Source organism: Strigops habroptila, chromosome 8, assembly GCF_004027225.2.
Source record: "Strigops habroptila isolate Jane chromosome 8, bStrHab1.2.pri, whole genome shotgun sequence".
NCBI lineage: Eukaryota > Metazoa > Chordata > Aves > Psittaciformes > Psittacidae > Strigops > Strigops habroptila.
In genome coordinates this window covers 62,192,996-62,212,419 of record NC_044284.2, presented here as the reverse complement: position 1 = coordinate 62,212,419, position 19,424 = coordinate 62,192,996, and the positions used below count along the sequence as shown (strand labels likewise).

At 39.8% G+C, this 19,424-nt stretch overlaps 1 protein-coding gene across 8 annotated transcripts in view; it reads right to left on the bottom strand.

Annotated features, from left to right (window-relative positions):
• The window catches only part of LRRC7 (leucine rich repeat containing 7), a 161,307-nt gene that overhangs the window by 53,126 nt on the left and 88,757 nt on the right, over window positions 1-19,424 (bottom strand). For all 8 annotated transcript variants that reach the window (XR_004389942.1, XR_003992540.1, XM_030494089.1 and 5 more), the window contains exons 7-9: window positions 7,370-7,433; window positions 3,063-3,137; window positions 798-942 (exon numbers count right to left, since the gene is read on the bottom strand). Coding sequence is in view for 6 of the 8 variants with exons in the window: in XM_030494089.1 (XP_030349949.1) it covers window positions 798-942; window positions 3,063-3,137; window positions 7,370-7,433 (284 nt within the window). In the remaining 2 variants the exon portion in view is untranslated. The remainder of the gene's footprint in view (window positions 1-797; window positions 943-3,062; window positions 3,138-7,369; window positions 7,434-19,424) is intronic.

Below are 19,424 nucleotides of genomic sequence, written 5' to 3'. Positions count from 1 at the left end.
AAACCCACATAAAGCAAAACCTCTAGAATTTAGGGTGCAATGTAGAAGACCAACATGGAAAAGAACTGTAAAAGACATTTAATACCATCCCTGTAGCACAGGAGCATTAGCTAGCAATACACTTGGGAATCTTGACTAAGATTGGGGAATTTAAGAATTCCATGTTCAAAGGGACACACTTAGGAAGGTGAAAAACATGATGATGATAACGATTTAGTGGGCTCATCAGCTGGAAGCAGTAGAAAAAAGACTTCAAGTGTTGCCAAAGAAAATACAAGGGATCAAGACCAATATGAAACATGCAGATATACAGTGATACACCTACAAGCACTCAGCTTCCAGAATTTCTGTATATTCTAAATAATTCAGAAATTCTGTGCATGCAATATAATCAAAAAAGAAAACCAGTAGTTTGAACTATGTCTGTGTTTAACGCTCTCATATGGAATTGCACCACTGTAACTAAGAGCAGCAATTTCCTCCCAGAGTTTCATGCTGCTAACATAATCACTATTATACTTACTTTCCAATTCAGATCAGCTCAATTATATCTTTCTTTGCTTATTCTCTTTAAAATAGCAAAGCAGAACAATCAACACCTTCTAACCAGGGATTTTTTTCCCTGACTTTACAAAATGATCTTCGTGGATGGTCCAGACAGAGATGTTTCCAATTTCTTTGGAATTTAATGGCAGTTCTTGTTCCAGCTATTATGAAGTCTCACAATCACCTCTAAAAAAGATATAAATTAAATCCTCAACTGTAAAAGATTACAAGAAATCCTGAGCTTTTCTCACCTATGGAGTCTGGCAGTTGCTGCAACATATTGGATGACAACAGGAGATCTTCAAGTCCTTCACATCCTGATATGTCCAAATCCACAGTTTCTATCCTGTTTTTTGACACATCCAGGTACACGAGCTGTTTTAACTTCCCTATAGACTTAATAGCATGTTACAAAGTGTTACTTGAACAGATAGACACTGCATGCCAGCTTCTAAGTTCAATTAAAGACAAGCAATGGTAATACATGGTAATACAGGCTCATATTCAGTTATCTCAGCAGCCTTCTTATTTTGCTGCCACGGTACCAGTGGTGGTCCAACACCCCTCCTGTCTCAACAACTGCAAAAGCAACCGTACCAGACTAAACAACACATGACAAGCTAAATAATGTGTTCCAAATCCATTAAATCTGTGGAAGGTTTGAGTTCTCATTCAGCTGTATTGTTTCTTCATTTGAACACAGATCCAAGGGTATTTACTCAGAAGTCTTATCTACTCAGCAGTCCTGAAGAGCACTGAGGCTGGACATGCAGCTAAAGCTCTTAGCATCAATAACTGATTCTCTGAATTTTACAGAATCTAAAACTAGACTTTGGACATTCACAGTTCAATTATTAGGGGTTAACGCCCATGATACATGTTTATGAGAACAGTGTTTATTGCAGCTAGAGCATCAATGAGCAACAGGACAGGAATGCCCCTCTCTGCTTCTACTCATCTCACCTTTAATCCTAGCTGAGTGTTGTCTAAAGGGAAAATCTGCCTTTCACCCAACCTCTGCTATTCTACCCATGTTAACAGTTGAACACAATCTTTGTTTCTAGCACAGACTATTTAAAAACCTGAATTATCCACACTGGAAACCTGGCAAATCTCTAAATCTTACAATTAAGTACCACTTGGCACTGCCTTTCTATTTTTAAAAGCCAAATTTTAAGGCTAATATTAACTGCTTTAAACCTCTTGTTGTGAAGAAGGCTTTCATAAAACACCATCTAGGATCTACCAGGATCAGATTCAGGAAACATGAATTCTTCACTGAAATAGTTGTGCTCCTTGGGATTCAGTTTCATGAACTCCTTGAACTTTTACACCTCTACAGACCCTCTCCAGGGATTCTGGCAGCTCAGCAGGACTGTGTTGGGAATATGTTTTAGCATTGGATGTATTTACCCGTTTCATTGTGAACAGGAAAGAAACAGAACAATGGTTATAATGTTTGTGCCCACACTCTCTTGTGGACTGCTATTCTTTCTGCTCGGTTACACTGCAGCAGCGATACTGCGCTATTTCAGTTCTTGATCTCCAGCTGGTTTCAGTAACAAGAAGTGGTTTCCACATCAGCTTTTCTTTGCACCGACAGAGCACTCAAAGTGGAGATTTGGACAGAGACTGGAAATTATAATTTTCCATGCAAACATCTGCTTAGCACAGAATAAAAACCGAATGTAACCTAGTCAAGACAAAACAGAGCCACTGCTCAATGCAAAACATTGAATTTTGATTCACAAACGTTCAAAGGTGAAAGAGGAGGTACTACTTCTTCCAACACCTCGACATGTTGGTGCTAGATCTAGTTCTACGTTCTCCCTGCAGCAATAAGGAGCATTACTGCATGAAACCCATGATCTGTCGTCACCTGTGTGTTAAAACCCTAACAACGGGGAGCCCCCTCTCCAGCCCTAATCTCTGTGGGGATTTGAGAGTGACCATTTCAAACAATTCATGGCAATAAAAATTGAAAATCAAAGTTCTATTGCGAGTAGCAACACCTCAGAAACAGCACTGGCATATAACCATGACCCTAATGTTTGCATTGTAAAATGCCTTTTGTTCCATTTCTAAACAGAGTGCTTTCTAGAGAAACACATCCTGTGCCCCTGCCTCAGATCTGCTTTTAGCTTAGTTCAATCTGTATCTACCATCTGTTATTTTTAAGCTTATTTAGATTACTTAATATTTCCTCTTCTTTGTAAAACTCACGTGGGTTTTTATAGAAGGGTTAGTTAACACATGGTGATGGGGAAGGAGCAATGTCTCCTCACAATGAAAACTACCCAAGGCTTGAATAAACCACTTGGACACTATCATGTAATAACACAACATTGAAAAGCTTTTCATAGGAATGGCTCTGCTGAGACTTATGTCTTCATTAATGACTATATGCTCCAGGAATACGTACCCATCCAAGGAAATGCACATGCATTTGCTCACTGCAAGGAAAATAGTTCACTGTATCACACACTAAGTTAATTACATAAAATAAGTGTTCATACCCCAGGTAGTACTTGCAAGGAATTGTTGTCCATCCACAACTCCTTTAGATTCTGTATTTGTTCGAGAACCTCAGGCTGAGGAAAAGAATTCAGTGTTATGGACAGTTACATAAATCACTGATTTTGTAGTTAAATAGAAATCAATATTGTCTTTTAAAAAAGGATTCGCTCTTCACCTGCCTTTAAATTTTATAGCCCACATCGGACTTTCAGACAGTTAACGACATGAACAATATCCTCATTTCATTCCATTTAACCACTGTTATCTTTCCAAAACTTGTAATATTTCAGAAGCTTTGGAACAGAAATGAACACAAAGAATGGCTCAGAAGTTCCTGTTCTAAACAGTCTATTGGCAGCAGGAACAAAGCAAATAAGAGAAGCGAGAACTGTGGAGCTTCAGGTACAACGCACGGAAAAGAAAGAGCAAAGCTTATCCTACCGCACACTTGAAACTGCCTTTTGCATGAGTTATGACAGCTGAACAGAGTCATGTTGCTGAAAACTCCCTGCATTTATGTACAATTTGATATCTGCAAATGTCATATTTGGTGGTTAAAACAGTGGTATGCAATGATAAAGACTTAAAATGACAATATCGAACTTTAATCTAAGATGCTCTATTCGCTTCAACACTCGAGGATGTCAGTGAGAGAAACTGCAAAAGGCAGTTCCCAAAATCATTTCTCACTCATTACAGCTGTGAAAATCAAGAACTATCAGGTCACAATATTTCCAGGTTTCAGCCTAAGCAGTAGTTTCCTTTCTCATGAAACACTCTTCTCCCAGGTAAAAAAAGGCTTTCCATGTGCCTTAGCTCTGCAAAGTAGCAGAGATCTTTCTTTTTGCCAGAAACTGATACGAAATATTTCCTTCGGTTCTAACTCAGATTCTACCATTTATAAGCCTGTAGTACTATTGCACTGGAATTATTCCAACACAGCTAGAAACAAAAGTATCTGTCCAGCATCACAGGACCTTCAGAGAGACCTCTGATTATCTACTGTGGCCTAAGTTCCTTGGAAGGATGTAATTCCCACAGGAAATATGATTTTTCAGTTGCCCAGGTCACCTGGTACAGAAAGAACCTGCCCACCTGGGGAGCTCAGTCCCTCAGTTTTCTGTGTTGTTACCTAACGTGCTTCTATTAAAAAATGGCAAGTCAATAGTTTAAAGATCATTTATTTTGCCCTGGGTAATTCTATTGAAATGTTGTTGTCCTTCAATGGTTAAACCCACTTCTGATTTCCAGGCTGAACTGCTTACTGCTCATTTTATACTATTTGTTCCTGTGATGGTCCATGTCTCTTTATTCCTCCAGGGTGTTCACTGACTAAGGTTATTGCAGATAGCCATAATTCCCCTCTCAACTTCAATTTTCTTTTAAATCCCTCTCATTAGACGGACACCCTTCCAAAGGCAACAAACTACTCCTATGTTGTACATATTACAGTTTGATTGGAAATGTCTTGAGCATTATTATGGTATACCATGCATTATGGTACAGCATTATGGCACCATAATCCAGATGAGATCTCACTGAAGTTTTGATAAGTGATATTAAAAACTTATTGGTCTGTGTTAGAAATGCTTCTGCTGATGCACTTGTGGAGATTGCTACGAATAGAATGAGAGTAGGAATGGAGTGAGAATAGAAACAGAATGAGAATAGAAATGGAATAGAAATAGAATAAAATAGACCATTTCAGGGACTTACAACAATCATGCAGCCCAACTGCCTGACCAATTCAGAGCTGACCAGAACTTAAAGGATATTATTACAGTCATTGTCAAATGCCTCCTCATCACCGACAGGCCTGGGGCATGGACCACCTCTCCAGGCAGCCTGTACCAGGGTTCAAGCACCCTCTTGGTAAAGAAACACTTCTCAGTATCAAGTCTGAACTGAAGACTGACATGAATCTTTGGTAGAAGTATATTACATTTTATCCTGTTTCCTCTTCCTTTTCTCCCTACCTTTACCTATTTTCTTTCACAATTTCTCCTAAAGCCTTGCTGCTGACAGCAGACTCTGGAAACTCTGGGAAGAGCCACCCCAGCCTTCCCCCTCCCTTCGGGTCCCACAGTTGCTGTTTATCCTTTGTCCAGGGCCATTTTTTGACACTTCAAAGAGTGGGAGATCTCAAACCCTTGAAGTAGCTTGTGATTTAATGCTCCAGTTTTCCTGGAGACCTGGGACAGAGATTTCCTATTCCCTTCCTTGATTACATTAAACCACTTGAATATGATTTCTATTTTGGAAGTGCCAATTTCTATTTTAGAAACACATGCCTAGCTCATGAGTTGTATAATCTTGTTTCCAGAAAATGAATGAGCAGAATTACTTCATTTTTGCAACTGCTTTTATTCTTAACCCCATGCCCATTGCTCCAGTTTGTATGAAGAGCACTGAGTCTCCCACTGCAAAGGGAGGGACTTCGATGGTCCAGGGAGGGACTGTCACCACCACAGTTCATAAAATCAGAGAATCCCAGACTGGTTTGTGTTGGAAAGGACCTTAAAGCTCATCCAGTTCCAACCCCCTGCCATGGGCAGGGACATCTTCCACTAGAGCAGGTTGCTCAAGGTCTCCCTGGAGCCTTCTCTTCTCCAGGCTGAATAAGCCTGGAGTTCTAGCTAGTATTTCCGTCCAACAAGAAGGAAGTTTCCATTGAAGCCCAAATCAGATTTTCAGAATCCAGGAAAAGAGGACCTTTCCATCCTTTTTTCCAAGTGATCTTGGTTTAAACTAGTACCACTGTTCCTACGACATTTCTGCAGATTCATGCTGTGCCTTTGCCTCTTTGCCCATTTTGCTTGTGGCATTTGACTCCAGTTCATACAATTCTGTACCAGCTTCTGAAAAATGAGTCAACTCAGGGAGTCTGGGCCTCACAGCAGAATGGGGCCACCAGCTCCTGATCTATCATTCTTAGGGGACAGTATGCTACAATGCAAAAATGTAGAATGATGTTGAAGTCATTTAAAACAAAGACTACCCCTGAAGAATATACACTCTGAATTCAGGAAGCATTTATATATACATATATATAAAATACATATGAATGTGTAAAATATTTCTATAATAGAATAATGTATATACCATATATGTATTTTTTCTTACAATCAAAATTCCAAATACCACTTCTGAAAGTTTTATTCTATTTATCTATGCAAAAGATTTCTAGCTTTCATTAGAACTCTGAGTTAAACAAATCAATCTCCTACATGGCTGTATACACTAGTTAACGTTAATGGGGTTATAACCATAATGGTAGAAGATAGTGCCCTGTCTATAAACCAGATGTGGACCCTTTCCTACAGCTTTCTACTATTAGATGAACTTTCAAAATCTGTTTAAAGTGAAATCACCCTCTTTTTAGTTAGAGCTACAAGAACTATCACCCTCCTAAAACTGTAACCCCTGATTCAGTAGCACTGTTTTTACTTCTATGACTCTGGAGGAAATGTGGTTGGGCTCACAGGGTTTCCCAGTCACTGGACAGGCTGGTGGTGGGTAAGGCACACACAGGCATTAATTTCACCATCAGTGCAACAGTGAGTGCCACAGTGTTCATTTGTTGTCCTACAAGAGCAGAGGCCCTCCTGAATAGCCCTCCTGCAGTGACTGCTCTCAAGGACAAGGCACCAGTTTTTCTAAGTTTTATGATCTTTTAACATATTTACAGTTCCTGCAGGTGAAGTCAGTGAGCTCTCCTTAAAAACAGGCACATTTCAAGACAGCTTAAGCACCCTTACACTGTTTCTGACAAGTGTCAACTCCTATAGGTGCAGCAGAAACATACCTAAAGGGAACAGCAACCCAGTTGATTTCTATACTGACACTAGAGAAAACTCCCGAAAGCTGTTAGATCTCAGGGAACCCAATTCTCATCTTCGAGGTGAGGCAGGGATAGCAACTGCTTTTGGAGTCCAAAATCTACTTCTGTTAATGGCAATTTCCAATATTAGCAAGATATAATGACAGATACTAAGAAATTAATACATAATGACACAAGCATTTATACTAGGATCGTCAGTTCACCCTACACTGAAGTATTCCAGCAGTAGCAACCAGCTCAGAGAACCATCACTTTGATCTGAACTGCAGAAGCCTGACGTAGATGAAGCACATTCTGTTACCAGCATTCACCTCATGAACTCTGATAAATCTTCTTTCTACAAGGAAACGTGGCCATAGCATGTGGCTACACTACAATAAGGCCTTTAAGTAAAGGTTTAATGCCTCCCCGCTCCGAGCACCCAAACCATACAGGCTTCCAACTAAGGACTGCTGCATTTCTTACCAGTTCAGAGAATTCATTATTGCCCAGATCAAGCCTCTCCAGCTGAGTCAGTTTGTGCATTGACCTGTAAGAGATGAGGAAATATCCACATTGAAATTTTCACTTGCAAAACGTCAATCAGATTGTTCAGATAAAAATGAAGCTCAAGCGATACTGTTATTGCAGGAAGAATGACATCAGTTTGATGCAGATGCAAATAAGAACAATATGATCCATCCTGAAGACATTAGCTACAGCTCCTGAAACGTAGCTTAAGTTAGCTTGAAACTTAGCCAGGACCCCTTCCAAGAGGCAGTGTGGCTTCCTTCTTCTCGATCAAGTTCAATTTAATGAATTACTGCTTTTGTTAGCATGAACAACACTGGAACAGGGTATTACCTCTAATTTCTCTTTAAGCCCTGCTAGGCCAATATACTGACCACCACACTGATCTGTGGTGGTGGAAAAAGAGGATAAAAATAACAATGTAATTTAGCATTAACTGCAGCAGTAGGTTCAGAGGCCTTCTGAAGTAATCAGAGTTGTTCCCAATCAAAGATTAGCACAGGCTTAATTGATGTGATCTAAAATATCAACCTGCAATTTGTAGCAGAAGTAAAACTGATTATCACAGATGCTGTGGCTAAAAACACAGACCTGTTCTAACATTGAAATTAGGAGGAAATGAGGCTGTGCTGGGGCTGGCTGCAGAACACTGCTGCACATTTATGACAATAAAACTTTACTTTTAGTTTTCTAAAATAGGAAAAAGAAATCACAGAAATGTAAGTGCTATTCTTCAGTAACAGAGTGAAGGATTAGTTGTTAGACATGTTAGTAAAATCAAAACACGTTTAGATAAACAACTAATCTGCCCTTAAGGTGAAGAAGTTACATATTTCATTGGATTTCTTTAATCAGACACTGTGAGTGACCTGCTGCACTTCTTCACTTTCAGTGTATCTTCAAGGAATGAATCTTGGGCTCACCAAGATCAGGCATCAGATGTGGCTCTGTACTTTACAGAAAGTAATGTTCTGTACAGAGAAGCTGTTAAAATTGGCCTCTCTGGTTCAGTGGTGAGCTATCTGCCTAAGGACTGAGAAATTCCTTCTGATAGAATCTTACTGATTTCTTTGGTGCCTTGGGTGTTAGTGTGTGCCTGTTCTAACCTATTGGGCTTTCTGAAACATTCCTCTCAGTGGTCACCTTTCTATTTGTCCATTATTGCTCTTTTCTTGTCCAGTTTTGCCCAGTCTCAGTTTCCTACCAAGTCTCTGAAACCTATTTAGCAAATAAGTTATTCCTGCTGATCAGCTGGTGTTTTGGAAACATCTAGAAACAGTCGCAGTGTACTTCCAGAATCATTTCATCTTTGTATGCTCACAGTCACCCTAACATGAGCTCATGACAACTTTGCTTTTCAATGCTTCCTGATAGCTCACCTATGTCATACTCATATTCATGGTTGCACATAGTTTCTTTATATTTTTCTTTTTCCTGCCCCACTCTTTTCCAATATATCTTCCAACCTATTTGATCAATGTTCACAGATACCTTTTTAGACAAGAGAGCAACAGATACTTTTTACTTGTTTGCTAAAATGAAAGGGAGCTGCCCACACGGCTCCCAAGGGCTGAGCACCTGGATTAAACTGAAGTGAAAAAGCAACAACAACATTTTGACTGTAAGGTACAAACCATGATGTGGTAGTTTAAAACTAGCGCATGGAGGGGTTGAACCTAGCACTGCTCTGAGACAATATTTATCAATAGAGCTGTGATCACATCAGATTGAGCACACACATTCCTCAACAGAACCTGAAATTATATATATATTTCTATATACTCTACAGAGACCATTTTAGTATTATAAATCTTGATCCATGCTCCCCAATTCCCAACCTGCTTCTTACTGCATTGTTGTTTTTATAGTATTCATTTATTCCTGTTATAAAACCAGAAGGAAAAATTAAAACATTTTCTCTTTGACTGGCAAACCCTTGGTCTGCAGGAGTAGCTGGGAGGCTGGAGTCAGCCACTGAGCATTCCACCAGCACAGCAGATGAGGATGCTGCAGAGAGATAATGAAGTCACCTGGACAAAGTGAACGTTTCATACTCTCCCCTAAATGATTCCATTTTATACTATAATCACCATTAAAGTCATAGTGAAAAATGCTTTTAACCCCTCTGGTGCTCTAAGTGCACTGCGCTTCTCTTTGGAAATGCCTTGCAAAAGCTGAGTGAGATGTTACACATCCAGACAACAGCTAAGTATTAATCTGCAACACACTCAAGCCAGCTCATCTACCCTCGTGTTCTCCTTAATAACACATCCCTAAAAACATCTACCTTTCGTCTAACTTACTCCTCCTAAACCTTTCCCGATGGTCTCAACTGATTTGTTATTTATCTAGTTCAGACTTCTGACATTTAGATACAAGTTGTAAATATCATATACAGATTTTTAAACTAATTGAACTCCATGGAGTAAGCAGTTAAATTTTTAATCACAAATGTGATGACTCTGGACCCTCTGGTTACCATACAGAATCTCACTGACTGTAGGAGAACCCTTTACTCCTGTGTTCACTCCCTGGCAGTGAGTGTTGCCAAGCCTGGCCTCCATAGCTGCCTAAAACTGATTCAGCTTTTATGTATCCACAGTTTACCAGTTACTGTTTTGGAAATCAAAGTATTTTTGTTTAAAACACACCAGAAACAGATTCCAGCCTGGGAGTGCTGCAAGCTTATAGCTCATTACACATGCAGATGTTCCAAGTTTCTCCAGTTATATTAACTGTACACACACAATGTACAAAGCTTTCACAATTAAAAACCAGGAAACGTGATATACAATTTTAATAGTTGGTACAAAGCTTTCTCTCACAGGCAGGACTATGCATTCTGCATTAAAGCCTATAAAGGCTTCTAGTGATGACAATTCACCATGTCCACATTGAAGTGATCATAAACCCCAAGCACAAGAGTGGAAATACCCAAACAGCAGCGCCCCATTGTCATTCACACATGAAATAACTCTTTATACAGAGCCAGAATCATGTATTTTGAAATGTGAAACTCTGAAACTCTTAAAAAATTAATAATAATCTAAGTTACAATCAAGTCAGTAAAAACTTGTGGATGTCACACTGTTCTACCTTTGAACAAGGCTTCTACTTGAAAAGGTTTGGTTTGTACCACTGTAGGCAACTTCTAAATATCACTTAGTGTCATTTCCATCAGAAACTCAAACATTGGTATGGGGGCAGATTAGTTTTGGCTAGCTGGTACTAGATCAAAAAATAAATCACACTGCCAAAGGTACACAGGGGAATATTATCTGACATTTTTCATTAACTGGTGATATTTTTATCTCTTTCATGTAATTAATTATATTTTTCTTATGGAAAGATTCATTATAATTTTTTTTTATGTAGGGTCATTTATAAAGGTGGAACAGGAAAGGTGCAATTATGAGTGATGCTCAGTTAAATATTCACTGCTTAAATGATGTAATGTAGGGTAACTAATGCACTGATAAAACCTCCAGCCCAAAATTTCACATAAATCCTTATCTGTATTGCATTCAATCTATTCTTTGATTCATAAGGAGCTGCAGGAGTTACACAGAGAAAATCACAGAACCACAGCCTGGTTTGGGTTGAAGGGAGCTTAAACCTCCTCCAGCTCCAGCCCCTGCCACGGGCAGGGACACCTTCCACTAGAGCAGGTTGCTCCAAGCCCCTGTGTCCAACCTGGCCTTGAACACCGCCAGGGATGGGGCAGCCACAGCTTCTCTGGGAAAAGTCTGTGCCAGCGCCTCAGCACCCTCACAGGGAAGAGCTTCTGCCTCAGAGCTCATCTCAATCTCCCCTCTGGCAGGTTAAAGCCATTCCCCTTGGCCTGTCCCTACAGGCCCTTGTCCAAAGCCCCTCTCCAGGTTTCCTGGAGCCCCTTTAGGCACTGGAGCTGCTCTAAGGTCTCCCCCTAAGGAGCCTTCTCTTCTCCAGGCTGAGCGAGCCTGATTATGGGCTTTTGGACTGGACCTCACAATAAGGGGAATAATTTTTTAAGTATTTTACAAACAATAATGGAACACGGTTCTCGAAGCCCTATGAAAACCAGCCTAGATTACTTAGAGGGATTACTACATACTTTGTGAAAATGAACCTTGCTCACAGCAGTTTTACAACATTCATACTCCATAGAGCACAACTCCCATGATACAGCTCAGTGGCATTCATTACAAGCCACAGTAATCTCGTATACTGCCCAATACAACTTTCTCATGTTCTTCATGTTTGAAAACACTTCAAACAACCAGGAACATGCCTTGGCTTTACAGATTCTGCCAGAACAAACAAGTCAACTGCCATAAATTCTGTTAAAGAAATCATGGTATTCCCATCAAAATCTTGGCCAGCTTTCTGACAGACAGGAGGTGGAGGTTACATGAAGGTTTACCCAAGCCTTAATCACAGACTTCTAGTCACACCTGCATTATTCCCACATAAGAACTGTATCCATGAATAACAAAAGCATCTCTCATAGGTAAAAATTCAGGAGTGAGAAGCCACTGTGTCAGACACAACTAGATTTACACAAGAGTAAGTACAATATGACACTGCCACACAATCCGTGCCTGCTTCTCACGTGGCATACTTCTGCAAAGGGAAGACTGAGAAAGTTACAACAGTTACACATTATGTCCTGGGCAACAACACACAGAATTGTATTTTGAGTTTATGACAAATGGATATTATATTTTCTGAAGAAATGAAAAGCAAATTAAGGCAAATATGCTGCTAGTATGGATTATCTGCTGTGCTCACTTCAAATATTGTCTTCTCACACTTCTGTTGTACACGGTCGCCTTTATTTCAAAGTGGTTAAAACGTCACATCCAGGAGTCTCTTCCAGTTTCAGCATTTTAAACTCTGCAATGTAACTTTAAATTCATTAACAAATCAGTTTGGAAGTTACATTGTACTATTAATACGTAATAGTTTACCTGTTGTAGAGTAGTTAAATCTCAATCAGGGCTAAAGCATTACATGATAGAATCACAAAGAGCTGTTTGCTTATACATCACTTCATGGATTACAAAGAAAAGTCTTAGCTTTCAGTGAATCTCAAGATAATTCGTATAGTTTCTAGAATATAAAACACGTACAGTGTGAAGGACCAAAGTATAACTTAATCTGTCATAAAGTACTGAATTTACATATTATCCAAGCTTCAAAATAACAGAGTATGTTTAAAAACTGAGTTTGAGGATACAAAATACTGCTATGCATGGACCGAAACATGTAACAGAAAGTAGCTAAACTTATGTACGTAATATGTATCCTAATGCCTATTTCATCTTTCACTCTCAAAGATAATATCCATTTCAACTTTTAACTGTATTGAAGGACTTAAGGACTTGAAGAACTTAAGGGTTGAAGAACTGCAGCATCAATGCACAAATCAGAGAATATAGCAGAGACCACGGGATGATACCCAAAAGCAATTCCGTGTCTGAAGACCAAGTAACTCCAGAAGCGTTCAGTTGGTCAGTTGTGGCAGTGTTATTCTTGGAAGGTCTTATTACTAACACAGAGAGAAGTGAAGAGCAGAGAGTCTGCAACATGTGGTGCTGTACACAGCGTAACCTGGGTTGAGCAAGGGGAAACCACCCATCATGCTCATCCAGATCAAACCGTCTGGACTAAGAGGCAGCCTCCATCAGCCTTTGTGTACCAGAGTTGTTTGGTCTCATAATATAGTCTGGGAGAGCTACCTCAACACAGCCTACTCATGCTGATGTTCTTGATGCTGCCATTTCTGGTGCCCAAAAAGCTGCTGGCTCCACATCCTCTGCTGTTCGAGCCACCACACACCTAATGCGATGGGCAAGGGCACTCCAGCTTCAATTGCTAAGATGAGAAAAACCAATTGCAATGCCCCAAAGATGGAACTGGTGGTACAGAAAGTGTAAGCACAACTGATGGCACTGGAGACTTGGGAGACTTCACCTAATTCTGCGTCAAGAACCTTAAAAACTCACCACAGAGACAAGAGTCCTTTACACAGAAGCTGGAAATCAAGCTCTTGTGTGATTCAGTCATAAGAAAAATGCAGGGACACTTGGGGAAAAAAAATGTTTGTGTGCAAAATATAAGGATTTTAAAAACACACCATGACTTCCACACAGGATCCTAAATTCCCTTCAGCTTTGTTTCTGCTGGAAACCCATCAGATGCCCAGAATTAATCCCTTAGTTCAGGACCCAGTTATGAACCATTCTACAGCTGGAACAGTTTGCTCAACTGATGGCAGAGAAAGGTGAAATTTTCAGAGTTTTGACCCTCATTCACACACAGATTTCTCTCCCAACAGAATTTTTAGAGCTTTAGGGAAGAGCATTTGGAATCTCGGTTCAGATGCACTTCTGCCTAACTGATTACATACATAAACAGAATACAGCTATTGCTACCACTCTGTAACAGCAGGAGAATAGGCGGGCATGGAGACACTGGTGTGATGATCAGAATGGGATGCACATGATACTGCTGTACAGTATCTTATGACTATTTTCTGGAATACTGGAGCAATATCATCCCTCATGTACACATTCACAGCATGACCCTGAAATGTCCCACTTATGATCACTTCCTGAAGGGTTCTTTGATATAGAAAACTGAAAATTACCACTTAACGTTTGGTGTTTTCTATTTCATAATGCTCACCTCAGAAAAATCTGGAGGAATGCCATCCATAACATAACAAGGAGTTATGTGGCCACTTGCAGGGTTAAATGGCCTCAACTAAATTACAACCCCTTTTCCAGAAAATAATGTGTGTTTCTTAACCTCGCGTTTATTGTAAACCACTGATTTCAATGGACAACTTGAAGATGAAAAAGTCATGTTTGTAAAATTTCGAAGTATATTTAGTTAAAAACATTCAAAATACCAGTACCAGCAATATATATTATAATATATAATATTCCCTGAGGGTAGCGTGAGCTTCAGCACATTGGAGTCCCAGGGTAAACACCCTGCAGCACTCACTAAACCTTGGAGCTGAATTCCCATCTATTAAAGTAGATGTGGCTCTGCTGAGATCAAGCATTTTGCTGTTATTTGTCTGCATGTGGGCAAAGAAACACAGTGTATCAGTAGCAGAGGTGACACACTGACAGCACAAACTGCTCCATGTTCTGGGACAGACACGCCTATCCAATAATTATGGACCCATCAAAACTGAGCAGGAGTGACTGTGTCATTCACTGCCACAAAGGCCACCTTGTGCTTTTGCTTAAAAGGTTCAGTTTTTGGTAAATGATGTATTTGACAACTTACATTTGATTTATGGAGTAATAATACAGTGGAAAGTAACCAGCCACAGCAGTGCTGACCAACTCAAACATACTATTAAATCAATACAAGATGAGTAGCACTTGGGATCTGGGTCTCCACCACCTTGAAGACGGAAGAGAAGCAGTCTCAACATTTCCCACTACTAAAAGCTGACTAAAAATAACCCATGCTCCATCAGGATATACCATGTATTATTCAAATCCCTAAAGAATTCAGCACATGCTTTATACCCTCAGGTACTAGTTTTGCATGCAATGAATGAACATAAATTAAAGAGAGACTGAAAATGCAGTATGGGCCCTGTTTTCCCATCTACTTTGCCAGAGAGCAGGAAGAAGATCTAACTAAAGATGCTGAACTAATTAACAGGATGAACCAAGTTCAAATGGTGTTAATGAATATCCAATGACTAAAAGTTAACTGAATCAGCTAGCCCAAAAAACAAGAGTAAAAGAATTTTACTCTGAACACAGGTTTCTAACTTAGTAGTCCTTTTGATTCCTATTTCCACCAAAATATGACCTAAAGACATCATGAACACTGTCAAAACCAGGATTATTTCTAAAGAGAAAGCGAGAGAAATAAAATGGGAACGTGCTAGAAAAAGACAAACAGGAATTGGAGATTAAAAATGTTATGAGTCAATAACTAAGTACATATTAACTGAGGAAGAAGGATGAAAGCAGTCAGAGATGGCAAGGAGCATCTCAGAAAATGAAAACCCAGAAGGACAACCCCTGCTGCCACTTATGAAGTATCCTTATATAGTTATACCACCTCTGAAGAATGGTTGACTTCTTCACAGGTGATCTCCAGCAGTTTTAGCTGTAGAAGTACAGTTTATAAGACCTGGAAGATCTCTACTGCCACACACTGAAATGGGGATAGGACGGAAAAACCACACATGCTAAAAACATGGCTATGAGGCATAAATACTGGAGATAGCATAGTCTACAAACGTATTTCAATAGGAAAGACAAAGGTTAATAGCTCATAAAAGACCTCACTGACCAGCTACAGGAAAATGTAACTGTGCTAAAGAACAAATGACCACTGTGATTTACCCAGACATCAGCATCCTGTAGTTTTTCAATCACATTTTATATGTGTAAAAATACAAGCAGTTCGGAAGCATCAAGTTTTGCTTGATTATTTTCATTCTCCTGATGACATAAATAAACCACATGCTGAAGTTCACAGCATCTGCAGGCACTGCTCCTCGCTTTGATAATGAGAACAACTACAAACATCATCCTGCGGGTGTTTAGCTCAGCACCATTCACCCCTACTCCAACAGCCCGTTAAAGGACAAACACGCTGTTCCAAGGCATCGGGCTGAGCCATACCTCAGAGGTAACACAGGAGAGGGACACACAATGCAGTGCATACAGGCACCCAGGGGAGGTGTGTATTTCCTGTAAGTCAACGCTGCAGCAGCTCTGCAGCATAGAAACGTGTGCTCTGAGTAGTCTCCCATTTCAGCTGGGGAAAAGAAAAGGTCTCCAACAGTAATGGCAAGGCAAAACCCCATCCTGTTCTCACTGCATTCCACCAGTCATCTTCTATTGAATTCCTCTTGCAGTCTGAGTTGTGTGCAGATGCTTTTATTAATCAAGTAAAGTTAAAAGGACACTGACTTAAGGTGTTCTGAGCATAACACGTGATTCTCCTTGCACACCATAAACCAGGAAAGCAGAGCACAAAGTCTAAGTGTAACCAAATCAGACCTTATTAAAACCAGCCAGAGGGAATCCTGGGTGGGTTTAGCTCCCGCTGTTCTGGGAGGAGCTCAGGGTTCTGGGATAATTAAGAACAAGAGTAAGCTGGGCTTGGGTGATTCTCCATGTTATAAATGTTGTCCCCTCCCACCACTTTGTGCTATGAAGTCTTTATCTGAAATTCAGCCTAATGAGCAGATGACATAAACCCTCCTGAAGAAAGAAATGACTTTCATCTGTAAAATGGAAGTTGTAAAGAAGCAAATAAGTGATACTACAAAATACTTGGTGTACGAAACAGGCCTGGACATGTTTTCTGCTGCGTCTTCCCTTTGCCCATCTGACACATTAAAACTATGCAGCACAACACCACCAGATAAGAAGCACTAATTGCAGTTTGAGCAACGTCAGGATGATCCCAGCTGGCAGAAGCAGCACTGGTGTCTGTTCATTGTGGTTCCGCTACACCTTCCCCCAGGGTGTCTCTTACTGGAGATACAGCCAAAAAAAAGCCACCCCTGCTTCTAGATATGAATAATTAAGGCTATTTCTCAGACCACTTCGACCCACCATGTATGTTGGAAAAGCAATCTTAAAACAAGAAAACAATATAACGCATTTTCCTGCATCTTCTCTCAGCAGCAAATATATTTAAAGAGCCTGAAGGGACAATATGTAATAGTAGTTGCTTATTAAAATATTGGCAATATTTTAATAATGTAGTGCCAAAGTAGTAAGTCTTGTGGAATATGATTTATTAAACTCAGCCAGAGTTGGTATTTGAAGAAAACAGGTCACCAGGAATGATGAAAATATTTGTAATGTCAAAGTGTGGGAAAGAGTTTACATCTTCATAGTAAAACAGGAGGAAAGTGGAACAGCATTTCAGACAGCAGCAGCCTAAAGCTGGGCTTTCAAACCTGTATTTAGATGCCTCTGGACAGATTCTCAGCTGACATAAAGTGTTCCACTGACTCCAACACACTTAAGCCAACCTGCAGTGTTTGCAAATCTACTTCCTAAACCAGGATTTCGGAAGTTTTAAGGATATTAGAAACATAAATGTTATTGTAGTCAAGGGGACCAATGTTCTTAAGTCACAAGAATGCTTTTTATATCAGGTTAATTGAAATAATAATCACTTTCATTGAGCAAAGCTTGCACAGGGTGCCCAGAGAAGCTGTGGCTGCCCCATCCCTGGCAGTGTTAAGGACAGTGTTGGACACAGGGGCTTGGAGCAACCTGCTCTAGTGAAAAGTGTCCCTGCCTGTGGCAGGGGTTGGAACTGGATGAGCTTTAAGGTTCCTTCAACCCAAACCAGTCTGGGATTCTATGATTCTAGGATTGTGACCTTTCTGATGTCTCAATATCTGTGTGAAGCTTTCTTGGCTCACTCCTGTGAGATGTAACTCCAGAAGGAAGCAGGGCCCTACCCACTGCTTTTCAGTGCTGCAAATCCTGAGAAATGTTCATACTTATCTCAAAAAGCCAAAGCAAAATGGTATTGAAATAGGGAACAAGGACAAAATAACTGCACTTGACTGTTTCAGACAAGATTTTGATAAATCACCAAAAATGCCCTAGGTGACATACACCAGTTTTTACACCAAAATCATTATTTTAAAGGAATGGCAGCATTCAACACACACACAGCACCTACACAAGACGTGATTCACCTGTACTAGTCTGCCTGCTTTCTCCACTTGGAATAAAGTCCTAGCTACAGAAAGGCACAAGAATTATAACTCTCTATAGGTTTAGATACTTCCAATCTGCAAACTTAACCTCTGCAGAACATCTACTACTGTATCTATTCTGCCAAGGAAGAATCTGGCCTACTTCACATTATAGTATTTTTAAAACAAATTACTATCTGCTGTTTATACAGGGGGTTTGCTGCTGCTTAGAAACCTTGATCCTTTGAGTCTCCTTGCACACAGTATAACCACTTTTAACAAATAACTAGAATAAGTATTACAAGTAATTTAAAACCCACGTATTATGATCATTACAAGAGGAACAGGACAACCTCCACCACTCTGCCTTGTTTCCATCCCGTTTGTTGACAGGTATTTTGCAGTTGTGGATAACTGGCATGTGAATTTGTGAGCTTAGTAGTGGAAAGCATTCAAAGTTTGGCATTCCCTGAGCAGCATTTAATAGTCTGGCTTATTTTGCAGCTATGAAAGAGTTACAGTATGGCCAGCCAGTTGGCCTGGGAATGAAAGAAATCACAACCCAGGACTCATAACATTTTTGATTTAGCAGGTTTGTAAAATAAAATACATACACAAATAAATAACTTATCCAGAGGGAAAAGGAACCTGTTCACTGCCCAGCACCACTTTATAAAGCTTCCACTTCCTATGGTTCTATCTCTAAATTTTGGAGGAAAGACAGACATGGAAAGATGGACATGGAAAGACAGACTGTTAGAGATAAATGTAAAATTTCCACATTATATTTACAGAATAAAAGTACACTTGGAATTCAAAGGTCAGAAAAAATGCCATTTTATGAAATTCCCTAAAAGTAAATTCTTCTGGGGGAAAAACAGGATTCTCTGTGTGTGTGATAGAATCATAGAATCTACCAGGTTGGAAAAGACCTTTAAGATCATCAAGTCCCCCAGTTTTTGTTACAACATATGTTTAATGTGAAGCCAAATCAGATACTATCATATATGAACAAATATATTGTTTTCACACCTTCCTTCATTACCCAGAAGGAAAACACTTAATGGATGGCATCCTTCTTGATTCCATTTCACTTTGAAATACTTTTCATGGGAAATTTTAGATGAGATTGACCCTTTGTGCTTTCAAATAATTGGAAGAAAATGTATCCAGATACATCACAGAAGATAGTCAAGCATTGATAGCAAAATATTACACAAAATAGGAAAGTTTCTTTTGCACAGAGTTTTGGAGAACCACTCTTGTGGAACTGGAAGGCACAGACGTACTGCTGTAAAGTACATAGTGGCAATT